This window comes from Lissotriton helveticus, chromosome 11 (assembly GCF_964261635.1).
Source record: "Lissotriton helveticus chromosome 11, aLisHel1.1, whole genome shotgun sequence".
Lineage (NCBI taxonomy): Eukaryota > Metazoa > Chordata > Amphibia > Caudata > Salamandridae > Lissotriton > Lissotriton helveticus.
In genome coordinates, this window is record NC_136072.1 from 554,785,831 (window position 1) to 554,807,525 (window position 21,695).

General features: G+C 42.1%; 1 protein-coding gene across 2 annotated transcripts in view; it reads left to right on the top strand.

Annotated features, from left to right (window-relative positions):
• Positions 1–21,695, top strand: part of LETM2 (leucine zipper and EF-hand containing transmembrane protein 2) — a 300,248-nt gene that overhangs the window by 15,783 nt on the left and 262,770 nt on the right. For both annotated transcript variants that reach the window (XM_078666310.1, XM_078666311.1), the window contains one exon: positions 7,584–7,657. In XM_078666310.1, the coding sequence (XP_078522436.1) occupies positions 7,611–7,657 (47 nt within the window). In that variant the 5' untranslated portion in view covers positions 7,584–7,610. The remainder of the gene's footprint in view (positions 1–7,583; positions 7,658–21,695) is intronic.

Below are 21,695 nucleotides of genomic sequence, written 5' to 3' on the forward strand. Positions count from 1 at the left end.
AATAACTTAGGTAACTTAGACTTCTGCAAAGTTCCAGAAATAAATAATGTGTTTGCAAATGCTTTTGAGGGGCGTACAAAAGTGATATTGGATATTGTTTGTGTAAGTGTATTGGTAGTACAGTGTTAAAGTATATAGCTCGAAACCAGTTGCCCAATTAGCTGGTATCTTGTCTGTACCAAAATGAATAGAATATGAACCCTATAGACAGGTAGTAATGTAAATAAAAACCTTAGAAAGAAACTAAAAACGTATTTTCTTTCTTCATGCAACTCTTACTCATGCTTTCCCATTTATAAAAGACTGGAAAATGTCAGTGCTTCAGCTAGTGAATATTTCAGGATTCATTCCGGGATAGCAGTACCATTCTGAGAGCCGACATGTACAATTTATATTGTCTTTCTAAATTGAAACATTGTGAGGTTCCTGTTAAATTGTTTTTACAATTGTTTTATTGCTCTCGTATATCCTGTCCATGACATGATGAAAATAACAATGTCATGTTGATAACTCTAAAATCATTGGGTTAAAGGTTTATTTTATCAATTGCATTTATTATTAGCTATCCTAAATATAAAGACTAGGCTTCAATTATTATAGTCATTTTAGCAGTAGGAAAATTGATTATAATCTCATTTTTCACTCTAGCCAGTGCTTTCATCCACCATTCAACAGATAGAGGAGTGTTACTATTAATTCAAAAGGGAAGAGTGCATAAGCATTCACTGGGCATAAGGATAAATAATAGTTGTTGAGAATGACACAGGTGGATTCACATTTGCTGTCTGTGCTAAAATCAAATGTGCACATGGAGACAATAAAGCTTTTAATCACACCTCAACAGTGATTCATCATACTTTCCCAAAAGGATTTCACCTTTGGATATGTGATATATGCCTATGCAAAATATATTTTCACATGTCCACATAATAGCAAGGTGATAGGTGACTGGTGTCACATTTCTTACTCTTCAGCAAGAGTTTAGTGTATTCTGAGGTAATGACGTTATGCTTTGTAACTGGCTAATTTTTTCCAAACAACTTTATTCGGTTTTAGCATTTTAAAACCATAAAAGTTACCAATACATAGAAATCCATTAACATTTACACAATTCATCACATAATAATCCTAATACAAGTGATAACCTATAAAATGCTGAGTTAAATGCACAATCCATTCAGCCCTTTAATCAAAACAAGACCTAGCCTTTACAGCGTATTTCAGTAAACTGAGGACAAAAAAATACATTCTGCTATTGGTTTGTGCATGTTTTTGATGTATGTTATCCCTCTTCTTCTATAAAGTCAGTCATCCTCCAGAGTCTGGGGAAAAGACAGTTTTCTGTTGACATGTATATGAAACCTGTTAAAGGTCCACAATGCCAAACCGTAGTACACATTGAAGCAGTGGAGTCTCAATGCCCAAGTACCCATTTCATGCCACTATCCTGTTGTGCGGTTAGGTATTTATTCCCATGCCAGTACAAACATTACAATTCCAAGATTTTAGTTGGCTCAACCTTTTTTAATTGGTGGTTTGTTTACATGTGCTTTTAATTATACCACTGCTCCTTCATTTACTCTCTACTGTCGCCTCCTTGTTGAAATGTTGAGTGTTCTTGGCAGAGTACACTGCATTACAGGTCAGTGGTAGCATCCCAACTCTGCCCTCACAACCTTTTGAATTATATAGTATCTTATGGAATCTGTTTCCTTTGAGATTCCTCCCTCTGCTTGCTTGGCTGTGTATGCTCTCTGGGTTGTGTTGTTACCAAGAGCTCTAACTTAGCTCACATGGTCATGGAAAGCAGTGTCCAAGCTTGTCCTGCCAAGAACAGACTGACAGATAGAAAAACACATCAAACTCAGCTGAAGCTGTTAGGATTAAAATCAAATTACAGTGTGCCTCAGAATCTTGTTTTAACAACAGGAAGCAATTTACTTTTGACTAAATACTCACAAGTATCCCTCTTACTCCTGTCTCTTCATACAGTGGCAGATTTACTTTCCAAAGTTAGCAGAGGGGCCAACTGTTTTTCATTGAATTTACAAAGCGTTGATCGAACACAAGAGAGTGGCATGGAGCCTTGTTGCTCCCTTTTGTGTCACCATATGCCTTGAGACAAAGCCATGCTCTTTGCTACCCCAAACACTCACCCTCCCACCCTGCTATACTTACAGGTAGACCGATTCTTGAAAAATAATTTCTTCATGTTCCCGTGGAATGCAGCAATGGCAATGAGTTTGAGTTTCACAGCCAGTTTATATAAAATATTAAAGTTTTATATATTTATTGCATTTGTCATTAGTTGCTTAAGGCCCGATGTGAACATGGTACTCCATCATAAATGCAACAGGTTACCCTGCCCACCAAACCATTGGTCTGCCTGCCTCATTTAGTGACAGCCAGACCGTAAGTATTCTGTTGATGGAGTCCTTATTGTCTCCGTTGATGGAATACTTCTCTCGATAGCCCACTGGAGTAGGGGACATCGGAAGAAGGATATCACACTGCCAGCCCTATTTAGGGTGGATGGTGTAATATTTTTTTCCCTGTCTGTTAACACCCAGGAAAAACCTGGTGGTGAGGGACAAGAAAAGAAAATAATGAATCCCCCCCCCAACCTGGGAGCAACCCCTCGGGGTTTAAAGGCAGTTCATTTTTTTTTCTTTAGAAATGTACTCCCGCTTTGGGAGTTTTCGTTCTGAAACTCCTGTGAGCATGGAGAAGTTATAGCCATACTTCAGTCTTCTAAGACCCTGTAAGTATTGTACAATCTATTTGGCAGTCCTTTAGGTGTGAGCCCCGATGCAACTGGTGTTCTCTGATGCACAAATTTAGTCCTGAAGCGTGACTTCTGTTGAAGAATACTTCCATGGCTGCTCTTCCTAATCAACTGGGTTAATGTTCCAATCTCTTCCCTCGGATAGTTGAGTATGTTGCACACTTTCTCGCAGAGCACTTGGAGAGGAAGGGGCAGGAGGAGTCGTGGAAATGGTCTCTCATTTGCCCCGCCAGAGATAACAGCTGACCCCCAAATTAGAAGGTTAATGCACTAGTGGAACGTTTCATTAGAAGTTGATGTTTAACCGATATGCTGTAGCAGCAGTTGCCATTTTGGGGATTAGACACCATTTAAAAAAACAGGCTAATATTTTCACTAGACAAGGGGTCATTTTGAAGCTTGCATTTTGCATGTTAAGATCTAACTTATTTACCCATAGCCCCTGGGGATAGCGGGGAGTCAGTTGAATTTATTTTTAAAGTGAGGAAACCTCTGTACAGCACCATGATCCTCACCAAAGTCATGCAACATGATCTCAAGTCCAGAGAACAGAGCCAGTAAAAATATTGTGTGAAACTGACTACAGTTTCATGCTATTATATCATAACTGGCATTTTTGGTTTTTAGAAGTGTTAGGTCTTGCATGTCTTATTGCACAAGCAGAACAACTGTTCCCAACTCACAGTGATCACAGGTCCTTTCCCTTTGCACAGTGAGATATTGGCCACCTGCTCATAGGAGGTATGGATGTTACTCTTGGAATATAAAGTGCCTTAAACAGCAGTAGGTAGGTATGGCTACTATGGAGAGATAGTGTTGTTGAGATGGAATAACTCAAAGGATTCTTACCTGTCAAGAACGAAAGGGAGGACACCATCACAAGTTTCAGGTTCATAAGAGGTTTGTCGTTAACCACTAATATTATTTTGGATAAATTAAATGCAAACATGTTTGTGATGGATAAGGAAGATGAAGGCATGGAAGGAGAATAAGAGGACAGTGAGTTATTACATCCCCTTGTACTGAGAGGAAGATGGGATGTCAAAGGAGGCGTAACCAGTGGAAGTGTGATGACATTAAATGAAAGGAATATCACAACCAGTAAACTATGATTGACTTTTACCTTGTTGGAGGGGACTGAGTAAGATTTATTGACTCCATATATAAACAGAAGACTGGAATTAACACGTTGATGTTTATGCAAACGGCACATGAGCATACGCTGGCCTCTGTTGTATTCTAGTGTCTGATGTGTGGCTGTGTGCCATTGATGTGCTGTGGATCCCTTCTGCGGCAGGTGTCAAAAGGAGAGCAAAGGCTCTAGGTATCTGGTATCTTGGAGAGTACCATGATGTATGACTCTCCTGAGGATTTGCTCTGCTCCATGTTATCTGGGTACCTAAGATCACAGATATGGATTTTAGAGCCGCATGCGCAGAGTCCTTGCAACATTTCCATGTACCTCAAAGTTTGCTAGGATCTCTGCTCAACTTCTAAGATCAACCTTCATTAATGCACCTTTGGTGTACCTGTCATGAACTTGGGCAGATTGTTTCAGCAAGGAATAGATTGGTCCTCTGATGCAACTGGAAGCCCAAAATGATTGAGGTGGATGACAGTGGAAACGTGATTGGGGATTTATGACAAGGGGTCAGGGTGGAGCAACTTGAGATACGAAGGGTAGAGCCTATACTACCTGAAGGTAGTCCTGTTTTTGGTGTGAGGTAAAGTGCAGTCATGTTCTTGTCTAGTTGCTAATGAAACCATGAAATCCAACTGGAAAATGTTTTGCTTGTCATGTATGCTTTACTTCTCAGAATATAGGCATGCGATAATGCGACATATCCATTGAAGAAAGTTTCTTTTTTTTGTAAATAAATTTCTTCCTAACACAGTAATCTGATCAGTGAATGATTTAGGGCCTTATTCCGAGTGCCCTTTCGGGAAACGGGACCGTCTCAGTTTCTTTTGTTTTAGGGTACACTGACAAAGTCAACAGACTCCATCATGCCAAGCTCAAATGGGAACTATATTAGTATCTCCAGTTGATAATCAACACATGTTGTGTTAGGCAGATATTCCTCTTTTATTTCTTACTACAATTTCAAATGCCTCCCAAATATACTTGAGTTGTAGATGTGCAGACAGCATTCTCTTCACCTGTCCAGGTATTTTGCTACCTATGTTTTTCATCCCTGTTATTAATCAAAAAGGTGATTCAGAAGTTCAGACATGGCCAGCACCTCTCCTTATTGAGTACCTACATTTGTGACATTTGGTGGTTGTGTTGACCACTGCCAGAAAGTTACAAGATTCTCAATTTCTTTCAAAGTTCCATAATTTATCTCAGAATTGGAGGGAGATTATATACTCTCTTTTCCAGCTGAATTAAAAATATGACTAATGAGAAATCTATTTCCTTATAAATATACAGACATTTGATGAAGCATTCATAAACTGAATCAGAAAGTCACATATTTTTTGTTTGTTACCTACCTATAAAGAAGTAATCCATCATCTTGGGCATTACTCGGATTGCAATATTATAACGTTTGGTCATTACTTGACAGAAATAAGAAATATATAAAAAACATTAAAACATTTTTTAACTTAAAGTACAGCAACACTTGAAAGTCTGAGTTTATTAAATACTTTTTAAATGTACATATATTACCTTTCTTATACATGTATACCTTCCATGTACTTAGGTATCTTTATATTTATTACTTTGTTATAATTCAGACTCTCCAATGGACTACCCTATATCTCACCCTATACCTCTCTCAATATATCCTATACCTCCACTCTCTCACTCATCCCAAACCCCATTCTACTGCTATGATCCCCAAATAAATCTTTGTAGACTCTTCCCTCCTCTACCCCTCCTGGCATCATCTCATACCTCTTTTACTATTCAGAGCTCCCAAACAAGCCTTTCTAAACCCTTCTGTCTGACTCTTCCCCCTCCACCTCCCTTTTTACTCATTTTAAACCTCCTATTACTGCTATGAGCTAAAACAAAATCTTTCCAGACCCTTCTCTCTTCTATCCATCCAGTATCCTTTTCAATCCAAATAACAGACTAACATGTTAACCACTCAAATTAATTTCATATTTCCCTATAGTGCTGTCCGCCCAAAAGCGCTTTAACACCTCATCAGGGGTAGCAAGTGCTATAAAAATGCAAACCCTCCCCTCTTCTATCCCTCTACTATCCTTTTTCGGTACAAATACCAAACTAACATGTCCACTGCTACAATTAATTTCATAGCCCATTTCCCAGTAATCCTGTTTGGGTTCTGGAGTAGCGTGCTATCTGCCGAAAAGCGCTTCAACCTCTCATCAGCAGTGGCGTAGGAAGGGGGGTGCGGTGGGTGCGGGCCGCTCCGGGGTCATCACTGAAGGAGGTGACAACATGGCAAAAATATGTATTTTGAACACATATTTATGCCATTTAGTGAAGCCGGGGGTGACAAGTATCATCTCTGAAAGGGGTGACAAAATGGCAAAAATATGTGTTTTAAACACATATTTTTACCAATTTGTCAAACCAGGGTGACTAGAAATTTTCCGAACCGGGTACCACCTGACCTTGCTACATCACTGCTTATCAGGGGTCGCAAGCGCTGTATAAATGCAAACCCTTTTCAATCTAAATAACAAATTAACATGTCCACCGCTCAAATTAATTTTATATTTCCCTTTACAAATCCACCACTAATCCTTTTAGGGTTCTGGAGTAGCGTGCTACTCACCGAAAAAGTGATTCAACACTTTGTATGGGGTTGTAAGCGCTATATAACGGCAATTACAGTTCTTGTTCATACCTTTTCAGTTTGGTTTTGATGTGTAATTGAGACATGATATGGCTGTTATTCCACTTGCTTAAAGGCGAAACATGCTGACTTTCATTTTGCTCTCCAAAGCTGACTATCATGCCGTAAATCTTGTGTATGTATACCCTTTTCCAGCAGTATTATGTGAAAGTATTAATTTTTTCAATAGCTCCTCTTAGTGAAAATTGAACTGAACTTTGATAGTTGCAAGTAGTGTTTGAGCTGTCCAGTTAGCAAATCATGTCCTCGACAGAATCCGAAAATTGTTTTGACCACATTGTCAACGTTCCTTTTGATTCTATGGATGCCTGTGACTAAAGATTTTTTACATTAACAGTGTGTTTTTGGGTGGGCATTAACACTCCCAAATGAAGTCCTCACTATATTCCCAACTTAATAGGTAGACCCCCCACTCACATTTCACTAATTTCAAAGCACATTTTCAATTTCTTAGTCAATCAGCGAATCACACATGTCCTTTTTCTATAAGCTTAATTTTTGTACAGCCATTTAAAGTTCCCAATCTGGTTATGAATCCAAATTTTTCCATGATCCCACTGAAGGTCAGTCCCTTTCCAGAGCGGTTATGTGCTTGCATTTGAAATATGTGTTACATGGGGATGTTTCTTTCTTCCATGCCCTGTTGGATCATTTGATGCATCTAACTCTACTATACCATGCAAGATGTACCCAAATCCAGAGAAAGTGCATCATCTTACCACAATTGCTAGGCCCCTACAAGCAAAAAAATATATATTTTGTCCTATTGCCCTACATAATTTTCAAAACTGTGTGCACACCTAGCCTTTGGATGAAAGGTTCCACAAATTGTAATATAAAGCACTATCTGGACCAAGGAGACATGATCTTCTACACAGTCACTTTTTCTCTTAATGTGCAGCTCTTCGAGATTTGCCGATGTTGGGGTGACATTACATTTTTGTCTTCTTTTTTGTTCAAAGGATTAAAAGTGAAAATTGCAGAGAAACATGGCTACCTTTCCGTGTAGCTTGCTTCTTGCTGTGACCAAATCAAGGTAAGAAACGTCTTTACACAAATACATTTTGCTATTTAAGGCAGAGTTAGTATTGAGGAATAAACCATGCCTAACAATGCTGTGAAAATAAAAACATTTGGGCCAAATACAACTACCATGTCTATCTCATAATTGATTAGGTTTCTTTGGAACTGACATTAAATGTGCAGCCCCCCACAACTAAGAGATTGTTTTGTTAATTCAGGTACAATAAGGGATTGTAGATGTGGGTATGTTTGTAAATGATTATTTTGCTTCACATGTGTTCCATTAACCAGAATGTTGGATCTGATTTCTCAGTAAACGACGAAGGTCATTTCTGTGGATTCATCAACCAGCACTATATCTCTAAATCAGTTTCTGGCTCATGTTTACAATCAAAAGCATACTTACAGAATCAAAACAGAGAATCAATTACTGAGCTGGCGCCTCCATTTCTGACACCTTTTTCTGAGATGAGTGGTAGGACCATCCCTACTTTGTCTGTTCAGCGTGTACACTTTTAATCGGCCACTGATATGGCTGTAATTGTTTTTACAGTTTTAAATTTTAGGTGGCTGAAAACTCTTTATGGAGATTTAAGCATCTGCCTTTTGTATAGTGAATATGACCCCTTGTAGCAAGCTCTAGACGTATTTGCTAAGAGCTCTCTCAGCCTTTCTGAGGTTGAATTGACCCAAAAACACAGTTCTTTTGTTGTTTTGCTTAAAGTATGGATATTTTCATTTGAAAATCCACTCGTTGTCCAAGATACTTTTAAATTGAGCCTACTTTTCCCGTTATTTGTACGCCTCATCAGTGAGTCAGTCTTCTCCTTTGCTAAAAACTTAAAGTTGAAAAAAGTATTTTTTATTAAATGCAGATCAGGAGATCATTTTCAAACGTGAACACACACTATTATAAAACGTGTTTTGCTTTCGATCTTACTCCTTTTTTTTCTTTTTTTTTTTCAAAACCTTTATTGTGCATGAATAAAAGAACAAATACGGGCCCACAACCTTCAGGCTGGCCACAATACTGTTAAAGCACAGGTGCAAGCAATGTGAACCTCAGCGGCATCAGGAGACATATAAACAATCAATGAACGTTACACTATATATAATCACGTCGCCGAGGCAAAGGAGCATGTAAGGTTAATTTTAAATTTTACGTTCAAAATAGAAATCAATAAAGCATAAGTATCAAGAGAACTGAGTCCGTATAATAACTTCTCGACACGAGCAGGCGGCATCATCACTGGAGACAACAACGGAAGGCAACACTTCGAGCAAAAAGGGCGGTGCAAAGCAACACAACAGGATAATCCGCCAGCAGCTGCGCACCACCTACAGCGCAATCCCCCATCCACTAACCCCTAACATGGACCCAGAACAGAAACAGAGTAAGGAAGTGCAGAAGGATAGAAAAAAGAGGCCCATAGAAACTAAATAAAGACAACTAAATCCCACCCCCCACCCTACACCAATGCGGAGGCTACGGCCTACCCCCCCCCCAGCAAAGTGTCTGTCGCCCATTAAGGAACCCGAAATATAGACCAAGAACGAAAGAAGGAAAAAGAAAAATGGAAAGAAGAAGGAAAGAAGAACCCTCACACTTGAGATATAGGGAGTAGGAAGGAATAAATTAATCCACTACTCCCGGGAAAAGGAAAGGCGGGGAGGAGCCCACTCAAAATCAGACCTCCCGGACTCCCCAGCAATATCAAACTACTACGCCGTGTACATAAATTCGAAAGACAGAGAACCAGAAGAAGGGCAGGATCAGTCACACCCAGATCCCGGGCAACACAAAACCCGCCGTCCCCCCCACCAGAGTCAAGAACAGGACGTAGCAATGACAGTATTTAGTGGAGAAAATCAGCACAATCAATGCAATTAACATAACAAAATGCAGTTCAATCCGGGTCTCCGCCAGCCGATCAAGCAAAGCCAACCAGGAAAAGACCTTCAGCCCTGGCCAGAACGACAAAATCCCTGCAGACACGACCCCCGCCGCAAGCACTCGTCAGGCAGAACAAAGGAGCAAGATGGCCGCTCCCGACAAAGAAGAGGCAGAGGAGGAGGCAATGAGCGTCCCCAGTCCAGCACAGTGTCAATGTCATAAACGATAAACTCCACTTCCACCTCAGGATGACACACAGACCACCATTGCAGGAAAGAGGCTCCAGAGGCAGAAACAACGAGGGGGGTTACCAAACGAACGGGCGATAAGCGGAGCCTCAGTAGTAATTGCGCAGGCAAAGTCCCAGAACTCGAAGTGGAAGGAAACACTGTAGCCTTAGCCTCATCAATACGTAAACATCCAAAATCACTGCCAGGGACACATCGCTCTTCCACCATCTCCTGCCGCAACACTGTATCCGTTCCAGAAGTGGTTAGAGGCAGCAGGGGGCCAGCCAGCTCCGGTCGCGCTATGACAAACGAAGCTCTCTCAACCTTACATATCAACTCTCGGATGGTTCGCCGCCATGTTGCCCCCAGGTCCATAAGGGCAACCAGGATATCCCCATAAGCCAGGTCGCTCTGCGACGTTAGTCGGTCTGCACCGCGCAGAGATGCACTCAGAGCAGCCTCCGTCTCCGGGGCAGGCAGGACCTCACATAGTAGGGATAGGGAAGGAGCCAACCCTCCGTCGGGAAAAGCAGGCGCCATTATCACCCCGTCAGTGAGTCCACAGTTGAGGAAGGGGGGCAGTTGCGGTACAAAGGAAAACAAGTGTCAGAACCACCGAAGGAAACGCGACCCCCAGTCAGGGGGGCCGCGCTGAAAGAGAGTCTCCTCGCTGTTGATGACTGCGGGGTGGACCACGGCCGAAGAGGCGCCCCAAAATGGAGTCCGGCCAGCGTGCAAGCAGCGTAGTGAAGGGAAGCGCCGTGTGAAGGGCTCTCATCGGGCAAACACACGCTCCGGAGGCAGAGGGAGTCCCACTATGCTAGAAAAGGTCTACGCCCTCCACTGCCGTGACCGGTCATGCTCCCCCAGCCGGCAGCTTCTCCCCAGCTCGTCCCATCCGCTCCGTCCCGAAGCGTCCGGCAGCGGCGATCAGCACAGGGCTCACGAGCAGCAGCGGAGGTCGGCAAACACTGCGGAATCTGCACCAAAACGGCCGGCGGAGACTTCAAAAGAACGCAATCGGGAACAGCGCGTTCATGTCTCCGGTCCAGCACGGCGTAGGCAAGGATAAGAGTCAGGATATCAATGCGAGAGCGGACGGCTTGTGGAGCCGAGAGCCTACACGTCCGTCCCGTCCGCCATCTTGGCTCCTCCTCCGATCTTACTCCTTTTAGATTTACGCTTGTAATCTGTATTACTCCACACACTCCCCCTTTGTTAGGCGAACGATTGAGCAGAAGATGGGAAGCAAGAACATGTGGCCCACTCATTTCCACAGTTTGTGTACCCACATTATTGCTCCCTCACTAGCTCCCCTGCCCCCTCTCCATTCACAATGAGTGACTTTTCCAACAGTAGCAGGCATTGCTCTACTGTTACATTCCTTCTCATTCAAAATACGCTCTCAGATTTAGAATGCATCCTGTCCCTGTTTTTTTTGTAGTCTGCTTTTACATCTCCTTTTGTACAGCTGCATTTGAGTTTTGCTATCACAGCCTCCCATGCCCTCAGCAGGCCTCCTTCCAGTGGGAATACATCAGTAGGAAATACAGTCTCTTCACACATGTTATTTGTTTTCCTCTTTTGCCTGGTCCCCCACTGAATAAGGACTTCCTAAGCTGAGTTTGATTGGGAAGTTCTTACCTCCCTGAACGGCTCGAGTAGGTCATCTTTCCCAGACCAACTGCCTGTACGTCAGCACAAAGGGAACACATATTACTCCATTGTCAATTGGCTGCTCCGTTAAATTGTTCTGTCATACATTCCTTTTTATAACAGTATGTTTATTTATTTATATTTTTTACGCAAACTATATAACCTTAGTACCATTCGTTGACAAGTTTTCAACAGAGCAGTGTCAGTTTCTATTTTATGCATACCATAACTAGACACAAAAAGTCTTCCAACAAACCCCCACCACTCCCTCCTTTTCAGAAGCGTCTGGTGTTCAAAATATTAGTTACATACAACTTATCCAAACATTTATGTCATATGCTCGCCTTTCAAATTACTGATCTGTCATTCCATCTAGAATATGCTCCAGAGCCTCTAAGGCCACAGAGTCATCGAAAGTGGAAATTTTCTCTTCCACATTAAATCAATAGCTTACTTTGCCACTCTTAGACACTGCCAGAAAAAAGCACCAATGTAGTCTAATATGGTCTTTATAGACCGGTGGTCCTGGATTGGATGGGAGAGAGTAGCCTATGATATCTTTCAATATGTAACGCCTGCCTTCAGAAAGCACCAGAATTTGGCAACTTCACCCTACATGCATTATAGTGCCTTCCTTATCACAGCTCCACTTACAGTCTGTGTTTGCATTTGGGTACATATGATGTAATTTTGAGGATTCATGGTACCAATCAAATAATACTTGATAGTGCACCTTTCTTGTCTTAATACATACACTCCCCAGATGTCATTTCCCTATTCAGGCATCTTTTCCAGTGGTTCATGAGAGATCGATGGCAGTGGGATCTTCTGTAAATATTGCGTACAATTTAGAATCTAGATTCTTAGACACTTTTTGTTTTAGGGAAAATGCTTCTCAAAGAGAGTTTTCTCTGAAATGGTCATGTCTTAAAGGTGAACTACATCATGTGGTGTCGTAACTGAGTGGCAAGCATATCTTCAGTCTTGTCTAGCTTGAAGTCAGTTTTACACTGTGTGAATGATGTGATTGTGCCCTTTCTGAAAGAGGTCTGCTAATAATCTACAGCTTCATGACCAACATTTAGTAAAAGGGCCTGCTTGTAACACTGAAGTAAATTTTGGGTTAAAATGTAGAGGAGAGCATGGGGATGTGAAAGCAATAAGAATCTGTTTTGTTTCCCATATATCCTACGTCTGAAGGGCAGTAGCAACTGGTGAACTAAAGTTTGCCTTAATATGACGTGGATACTTTCTCAGCCGACTCAATTCCTACAGTAGTCTAGATACCATTGGCAATTCCATACTAGCTCATCTTTTGCTTGTTTGAAATCTGGACCATTCTATCACTTTGCTAAGTTGCGCTGCAAAATATTTTTCCTTGAAGTCTGGGAGCACTACCGGATTTAAATTATGTGAGAAATAGATCTATTTCACTAGCCAGTTGGTAGGAGTAACTCCTGGGCATGCTGTAACCAACGTGGTAAAAGTTCCCGAGGCCAACCCTACACAATTCTGGCCATTTTCAAGATGGTGAAAGTCTTTGGCTACACTAAACATGGCCTCTGAGGGCTGGAGGTGCGTGTGAGGAGTGTACTTTGGTAACCCTACGGTCTTTCCACATCTAAAACTAAAATCCAGTTTGGAAAACCACTGGATTCCTAATAAACCCAGAGACAGGAGTCCAGTAAAACAAACATAGAGTTTTCCTGCAACCAATCCGAGAATATAAAAGAATTGTTTTGACATTTTGTTTCCCTTGCTTTTAAGTGCATCCCCAGTGCTACATGTAAAACAGAGAGAAGTCTGGAAGGACAAAGCAGGGTTTATTAGCAGTCAAACAGTGGATGTTCAAAAACTGTCTTGCCATCCAATTCTCTACCATTCAAGTGTGCCCCAGCGTATTATATATAAACATCCCAGACCTGTCAAGCACAATTTTACACTATAAAAGGATGCTTACAGCCTCCACCCTGTATATTGTGAAAGGTCCAGGGGAGGCATCTCTGCCCAGAAAGGTCAGCCTATTGTTTGTTCCTGGGAGGCATTTTTCTACCCTTTTCACACCTATTAAAATGTTAATTAGTGGCTGGGAGAAGTCTGAGAAAAAATTAAAATTTGCCTCCAGGAACTTTAGGCAGGCAAAAGGCAAATTTCTAAAAGTTACTTTTCCTTAATATTTATAAAAAATCTTACTTCACCATTGAATTTCATTTTTAATAACTATTAAAAGTACTTGTTTATGTATTTGTCTAGCTCGTCCCTTTCCTGAGATACAATTTTGGCATTTTTAATCTGTACCCTAGTTTTCTACATAGGACAGGCTAGGCCTGCCACAGTGAAATGTAGTCTTTCTGTGATAGTCGCTGCAAGGATATCTTTACATAAAATATTTCTACATGTCCTACTTTTAAATACCATGCACACTGTATTGTGGGCAACAAGCCCTACATAGGGGTGCCTTATTAACATTTTAAAGTGAGATTTTGATCTGTCGAAAGGGTTTATTTTGACAGGTCGAAATTGCAATTTTTATGCTGCCACAGGCAGACTACAGTGGTAAGCATGAAGCCATGTTATACTGTCACTGCAGTGGATGTCACCATAGGTTCTGTAGTCCTCTAATGAGATTTAACTTCCAGGCCGTGGGTACATTTTGGACTATAAACTAGGGATTTATAGGTAAGTTAATAATAGCAATTAGGAATATGCCAGTTTCACCATGTTTAATAGGAGAGCACAGGCGCTGTACCTCTGGTTAGCAATGTAAAGTGCACAGAGTTCTAAAACCATCAAAATATAGGATTCAGCCAGAAGCAAAAAATACTGGTGACCAAGCAGAGAAAGTGGATTTCTTTACATTTATTATCTGCCCACTATAGGACTAAATCATCAAATATTTACACCAACTACCCTATTGTACATGACCTGAACCGTGAGAGTGCAACATTCCCCCTTTCGTACCTTTCCCCCATAGTTAAAAACAAACATAAGAAAAACATTTTCCAACTACTTAATCTGACACTCGACAAATAAATCCAATGATGCTCGGATCTAAGAGACGCTTTCAGATAAGAGTAAAAAACTTTTTCGGTCCAAAGCCCCCAATGTTGATCAGTCCCTACCAACTGGCCACCTCCGTGTCTGTGAGATCCTAGAGTGGGGTGTGAGCTCACCAGCCATTCCTGGGCTCCTCCCTCCAACCTGTTATCCTTCTAAGCTGAACCCAGATCATTAAGTGTCTTTATGTGGGGAGTCCGTGTCATATTTTCTTGTCATTAATTAACCCCTTCCTCTAGAATATAAGTAATTTCCGCACATCTCACTGTTTACATGATATATAGAGGTTACTGACAGGTAAACTCACCTGTCCATTCTCTGCAGTTGTAGATATCTTCTCTCCTCCTCGAGGCGCTTCTGCTTTGGGCTATCTAGTTTTCCTACCTTCTAACTTGTTGTATAGTGTAATAAGCTGGCATTGTATATACTATACGAAAGTGAGGTATAGGGTGCACAGAGTCCAGTGGAACCCCAAAGGTAGGCAGAGGTAAAGTTAGTTAGCACCTTACTCTCTATTTGTGGTAGACTGGTCGAACAGTAAGGCTTTATCAGAGGACAGTGTTAAGCATTTGTTGTACACACTCAGTCAGCAAATTAATTCACACACTCAAAGACTGACTTTCAGACCAATTGTTTTTGTATAAAAATATTATTTTAGTTATTTTATTTTCTAGAACCAAGCAAGCCTGGGACAGGAAAGCAATACATACTTTACAGTAGTAATGCACTTTATAAACAGTTTGAATTGTTATTGTATATGCACTTTGTTTGGATTATAGTACTGGTACTGAGAATGCAATGATTTGGAAATACAGTACATATACTTTGTATGGGCTTTTTAGTAAAGTTACAGGTAAATTACTTTTGAGATGACTTTTCTTACACAGTGTAGTATACCTGGATACTCCACGGGGACATATACCTATAAACAGGTAAGTAAAATTGTTTTTGTTAGTTAATACAATTTTAAAGAATTTCTTTAGGTTTTCTAACTCCACACTTCAAAACTTTTCATAGAAAAACAGTCAGTGTTATCCTATGGAGGAAAATAGTGTTATCGGTTTTAAGGTAAGTACTTTGTTGTGGGAGTTGGTGTTCTGGGGTTAGATTCAGGGGTCCCCCAGGGTCAAGGATGCTCTCTTGTTACACCCTCAGCGGCACTAGGGTGGCCGGATGCAGAGTGCTGAGGCCCAATGTTATCCAGAGGGGTATAGGGGTCCTCTGGTTAGTGGCTGCTGACGAGCAGGCCACTGGGTTGTGGGAGCAAAGCTCCTGGATCTAAGCTCAGGGCAAATGGGGGTTTAGGCCAGCACAACAGTTGTACCCTCAGCGGCACTGGGGTGGCCGGGTGCAGAGTGCTGTTTTGGCGTCGGAATGGGGAGTCTCCAGTTTGCAAAAGCACAGCAAGCTCTGGGACGAAGGTCTTCTGGTTGCGACCACCACTTGGAGAGGTAAGTTGGGATCTTGGGGGTTGGTTAGGCACCGTCAGTTCGGCCACCCAATGCCGTGGGGCGTCTGGTGCAGGGGTGCCTTTTAGTGTCGGATCTTCTTACCAGCTCCTAGTCGCGGTTGAGGGGACCTTCCGGTTTGAGCTGCTGGCGTCGGCTGGAGGCTTGAGGAAGGTCAGGTGTCGCTGGATCTCGGGTCAGGATCGCCGCGGAGACCTCTTCTTAGTGTTTGCTCACTTGAGCTCAGGTTGTGGACGGTGGGGGCAGATGGGTGCGGATTTGCGGTTTACGGCTGGGGCCAGAGGTTGTCGATGAACAAATCTGGTGTTCACGGGAGACACAGTCTTTGTGGTTGAAGGCAGGCAGGTCCTCCGGGGTTTTCGAGGTTGCTGGCTGCAGGACACACCGGGATCTCGCAGGTGCAGGCTCGAGGTGGAGATAGGCCGGTAGGGATGGGGCAAGTCAGTGGGCGTCTTCCTCTTGTTAGCTTCGGTATGGCTGTTTGGTCCTTCTTCTTTTCTTGTAGTTGGTTCTTGTCTGTGGAAGCAAGGTTTGGGGTGCCCCTAAATACTAGATTTAGGGGCATTACAGGTAGGTGAGAGGTTGGGACCAATGGGTCCCTTCCCTGGGGTGGGTACACCCCCCTATTATGCCACCCTCCAGTGGGAGGGGGGCATAAGCCATTCCCTGGTTGGCTGAGTCCCCTCATCTGCAAGATGGCAGGGACTGAGAGTTGTGCTTCACCTTGCCTCCCCCACCTGAGGGGTGGAGTTGGCAGAGGTGGGCACACCTCTCTTCCTCACTTGTTTATCCCGCTGGTTCATCCGCCCAAAATGGGGGTCAGAACCAGTGGGGACCAGTTGCTGAAAGCAGCAAGTGGCCTGGGGAAGCTCACAAAGTCAGCAAGGCTTTGAAGCCTCCCCTTTGTGGACCCTGCCCATTTTGGAGGAGGAGGATTGGCACCTCGTCCCAGATGTGGATTGTTTCAGGCCCCTGAGAGCAGCAGGCTCTCGACCCAGGGGTCCAGAAACATGTCTGGTGGTGGCAGCTGAAAGCAGCCACTCAGCCTGGACACTAGTGGTAGGTCGTTTTTCAGGGGGCATCTCTAAGATGCCCTCTGTGTGCATTTTTCATTATTTCCCACTCTGGCATCAGTATGGGTTTAATGTGCTGAGACTTTTGATAGCACACTTCTTAGTTTTCAGTGCAGCCATTATGGTGCTGTGGAGCTCTTAATGACATACTCTTAGCACCATATACTCCTAATGGCAGCACTGCACGTAGAATGTTAAAGAATGGACTTAGACACTGTAGGGGTACATGGCTTATGCACCTGTACCCTCACCACTGGTATAGAGCACCCACCTAGTGGGGTCACTGATGTATGCAATGGCAGTGGGTCTTAGGCATGGCACACATGGATGTGTGCCATGTCGACTCTTCACTTTGTTTTGCACCAAAACACGCAGCCTGCAAAAGCAGTGTGCGAGTGTAATGGTACAGGGCCTCTAAGGGTGGCACAATAAGTGCTGCACCCCTCAGAGGTCTTCCCTGGTCACAGTGCCCTGAGTACCTGTGGTACCATATACCTGGGGCTGACCTGTGGGCAGAGATGCCAATTGTGTTTTGTTTCAATGCAGGTTTAGGGCAAGAACATAGGCCCTGGGCACCTGATAGGCAGGAGCCCAGGGTACACTCAGTCATAGTACATCAGCAGTTCAGCAAAAAGTTGGGGGCCACCATGCAGAAAGAGGGCACTTTCTCACGTATATCTATTGTGTTCATATTGTACTCTGCCTCTCTTCTCTTCTACTGCTTCTCTTAAAGTAGAATATAAAGCCCATTAGCCACTTCAACCCTGACTGTAAAATGATAGGGCTTATTGCCTATTTTAAAGATGGTGCCTATGTGAAATGACAATCTATAGCCAATCTCATCTACCCAGGTTTTGTCAGTGAGAGGCTTAAATGAGAGCCTCTTTTGTAACAGTGTACTGGAAATATCTTGAAAAAGTATGCAAGTGGAGATCTGAAAGAATATTACTCCTTATATTCTTGCAGTTCTCAATACATTTTATTTTTCAGTGATATAATTCAATTTGGCCGGGATATTTCTAGGCTTTTGGCCATGGGAAGGTTATTTCATATCAACTTGTTCTCCACAGGAGGCATACTTCTCCACAACGCTGATGGTTGGCCCCCAAGGTTAGCAAGCTTCCGCAAGAGCACCCCACTTCTCTGCTTGGTGGGTGTGTCCGGGCTCTCACATTTGGAGTGGCATCATTTTGAAGTGCTCTAGTCAGCAAGGGAGGCATTTTCTTTTCAGCCCGCACCTTCTCTATCATGGACTCTCAGGTGGTGCTGAGGTGGGGAACTTTCCATTGGTTTTGGAATAAGGATTACTGTTTTAGTCAGGATAGGGAAGGTGATGTCTGAAGAGTGTTTTGTTATTTGAGATGAGTCCCTGCAGGAACGGTGTTCACTTATAACGGAGCCCTGGATTGCACATATACCTGTTTTAACAATTGAGTTAACTGCAGTTTTATTTTTGGATAACTACCATCATTTACATTTCTTCAACTGGGGTTAAAGTGTTAGCAAATGTATTTGGAAAAAACAAAAGCCTCCATGTGCAGCACTCTGAATAGGCACTGAGTACCAAACCAGTTTGCAGCATAATATTTCCAGGCCAAAGCCTTCTTATCTGTTCATCAAACCGCATGTTACTGCAAGGACCATAGCCCTCTAGTGCATAGCCAGTGGTCCTGGGAACCATTTTATGGAAAGAAGTAATTGGTCTTTAAATGTTGTGCGGCAAACATGTTTTAACAATATCATGTATTGACAGAAATTTAAAAAAAACTCTTAAGCAGCAAAGACTTTTTCCCTATTAACGTCATGTTCTTTGAAGATGCACGTAACTCCTCCAATTGTTAAAAAGTAGAAAATAATAGCAAGCTCCAGCGCGTCCCTTGATATATACTTGCCTCACCTAACCTGTATTGTGTGCGGATTGCTGTAGAACTTACTGAAAACTTGTTGACTTCTTTATAATTAGACATAATATCCACTCCTGTTACAAATGGATTTCATTGTTCTGAAATGCATATCACAGTTGACGACCATTGCACAAGCTATTCCTAGGTTATTTATGTGTTTGTAATATTTCTATACTGCAGACCTAGCCATAAGGGCACAGAAACGTTATGACTTGAGAGCAGTAGTAGTAGGACAGAATGTGGTAGAGAAATTAGTCAGGGATATTGAGTTAGAAGAGGTGTATTAACACATCCTTTTTAAAAGCAAGGAGATCAGCATTTAACCAGCATTTTCAGACTGTTGTTTAAATAGTTTGCCTACACTTGCATATCCCTTTGTTAATATCAGTCTACTTCTCTGCCACTTCCCTGTTAATCCAAGGATTGTCTACAGTCAGTGAGTTTTGAGATTTAACCTGCACCTCCAACGTGGTGACCTTAGAGATGGTCATCCACCCCCATATTCCCAAAATACATAAGTTCGATATTGTGGCCTTTACTGTTTCACATATTTATTCTTGCATATCCACAGCTCCTTCCTTTTTAAAAAGTCTAGTATCTTACTTTCAAACACTGTATTCTGTCCTGCTGCAAATGCACTTACTGGGCTAGCTAGGGTTGATTCATCTACCGCTATAACCAGTACACCAAGTTATACAGTGTAACTAGTACACTGGCTGACAAGTAATCTGAAATGTACCCGTGTATATGAAATCAAACATATTCCACAGATAAAACTCATATGTGAACATGAAATAAATGCTGAAAGAATAATTGGTACTAAGAGAATAAAATACAATGTAATCTCCCTGTCCTGCCAAGATAGCTACATTTTCCCCAGTAGGCAGTGTTCCAAGTCCAGGAGAAGATTTGTTGATGCAACTCTTAATGGCCTCCTATTTGTTGTGTAGTTGTGGATCTATCCAACTCCTTATTAAGTTAACATTTGAAATCACCAACACAATTTATTACATGCATATTTAGTAAAATAACTGCTGCTTTTGTTAAATAGGTGAATGGTTCATCTTACAAGTGTATGTAGTCAAAAGAAAAATATTCCAGCCAATCAATTTAACTGCCGCATGGCTTAGATATTTATATGACTGAGAAGACCATCTTCAATTGTAGTTATATATTTTCTTCCTGCCAATAGAGCACTTTCTTACCAGGTGAACCTGTTTGGTTTAAACCATGCTGAAAACTGTTCAGTTAAGGGAATTCTTATCTGTGGGTGGTTTGCCAGTCTCTGGGTGTCCCACGGGTTAATGTAAACTGGCCATTGATTGACTGCATGTATCTGAGCTTGCTGGTTCATTCAGTTGCTGGAAATAGAGCACTGAATTACTCATTTATACTGCAGATAAAATAATTGCTTCTCAGTGACTCTATTCAAGTCTGTACTTAACCAGATGGATACCTTTATTTATTCTAAAGCTCTACTCTCTCCTATATTTGCGCTTCCTCCGAGATGGTGCATATGGGTGCCACTCTTGTTCCATAGCAAGTTTATCAGTGCAAGTCATCTATCGCTGTTACATGGTCAATTTCTGGCCCAAGCTACTGGACAACAGCTTCTGCTTGTTGTAACTCCTCTCCACTGTTGTTGTATTGAGATGAGTGCTGCTCTCATGTCATCCTAAACTAATGGGTTATTGTATCACAAAACAATTCATGTGTGATAAGAAAATATATCGGTACCTCTTAAAGTTAATCCACTGCTTTCGAACCTGTAGTTCATGTGAATGGCTATAAGGCAGTATGTATACTCACAAAGCCCTGTACATTTGTAGGGATTTGAACATATATATCCGAGACCTCATTCACACTATGCATATCCATATCCAGCACACTTCACATAGTACTCATCTAGAATACTATCACCCCAGTGCCTTATTCTACCAAGCTGGGGGCACTCCACAGCAGTGGTGCAGCATAGGTTGTCAGCGCCCGAATGTTTTACATTTTGTCCGTAAGAATGTCTCTGCGCCCCTAAGAATGCCCCTAGGTATTTTGCGCCCAGTGCAACCACCCCTGTGGCTTTGCCCGTGCCACGCCTCTGCTCCAAAGTACTTGCATATTCCAGTCAATCCAGGGCTATATCCCCTATTCTAAAATGTTGTCTGTGTATATTTTTTAGAAAATACTCAATTGTCAGATCTTTCTCTGACTGATCAAGTGTGATATCTCTGCCCTCTTTCCTAATTCACACTATGGGCTGTAACCCAGTGTCCTGTTTACCCAGCCATGCCAAACCTCTTCTGCTTTATCCCCTGCACCATGCTGGTGGTTTACATGTGATTGGCAATTACATTGTTCAAGCAGTCAACTAATGTCACATTTTTTGTAACATGTTTATGTAATCCTTCTACTCTTCTGCGTTTTGCTGCACCACAGATTTTAACTGGCTTTCCAGTGTTAGCCTTATTACCTACTTAATGTGGTTGATTTGCAGTCCTCCAACAAGCAGGTTAAGTGCTTCTGACTTATTATTCATCAATTCGACCTAGCCCCTTTCAGCTTTAAAAGCTCATAGTTTCAGGTCTCACGAGGCCAGTAACTGCATTATACAATAGTGTGGAACTCCTGCATCATAACCAACAAAAATGCATCATACTGACATCATAAAGCATGGAATCTTCATGGAAATAAGATGTAGTGTAACCTAGTCACATTCTCATATGCTGCAGAAAACAGCAAAGAGCTAGGTCCAAATGATGAGATGGCAGCAC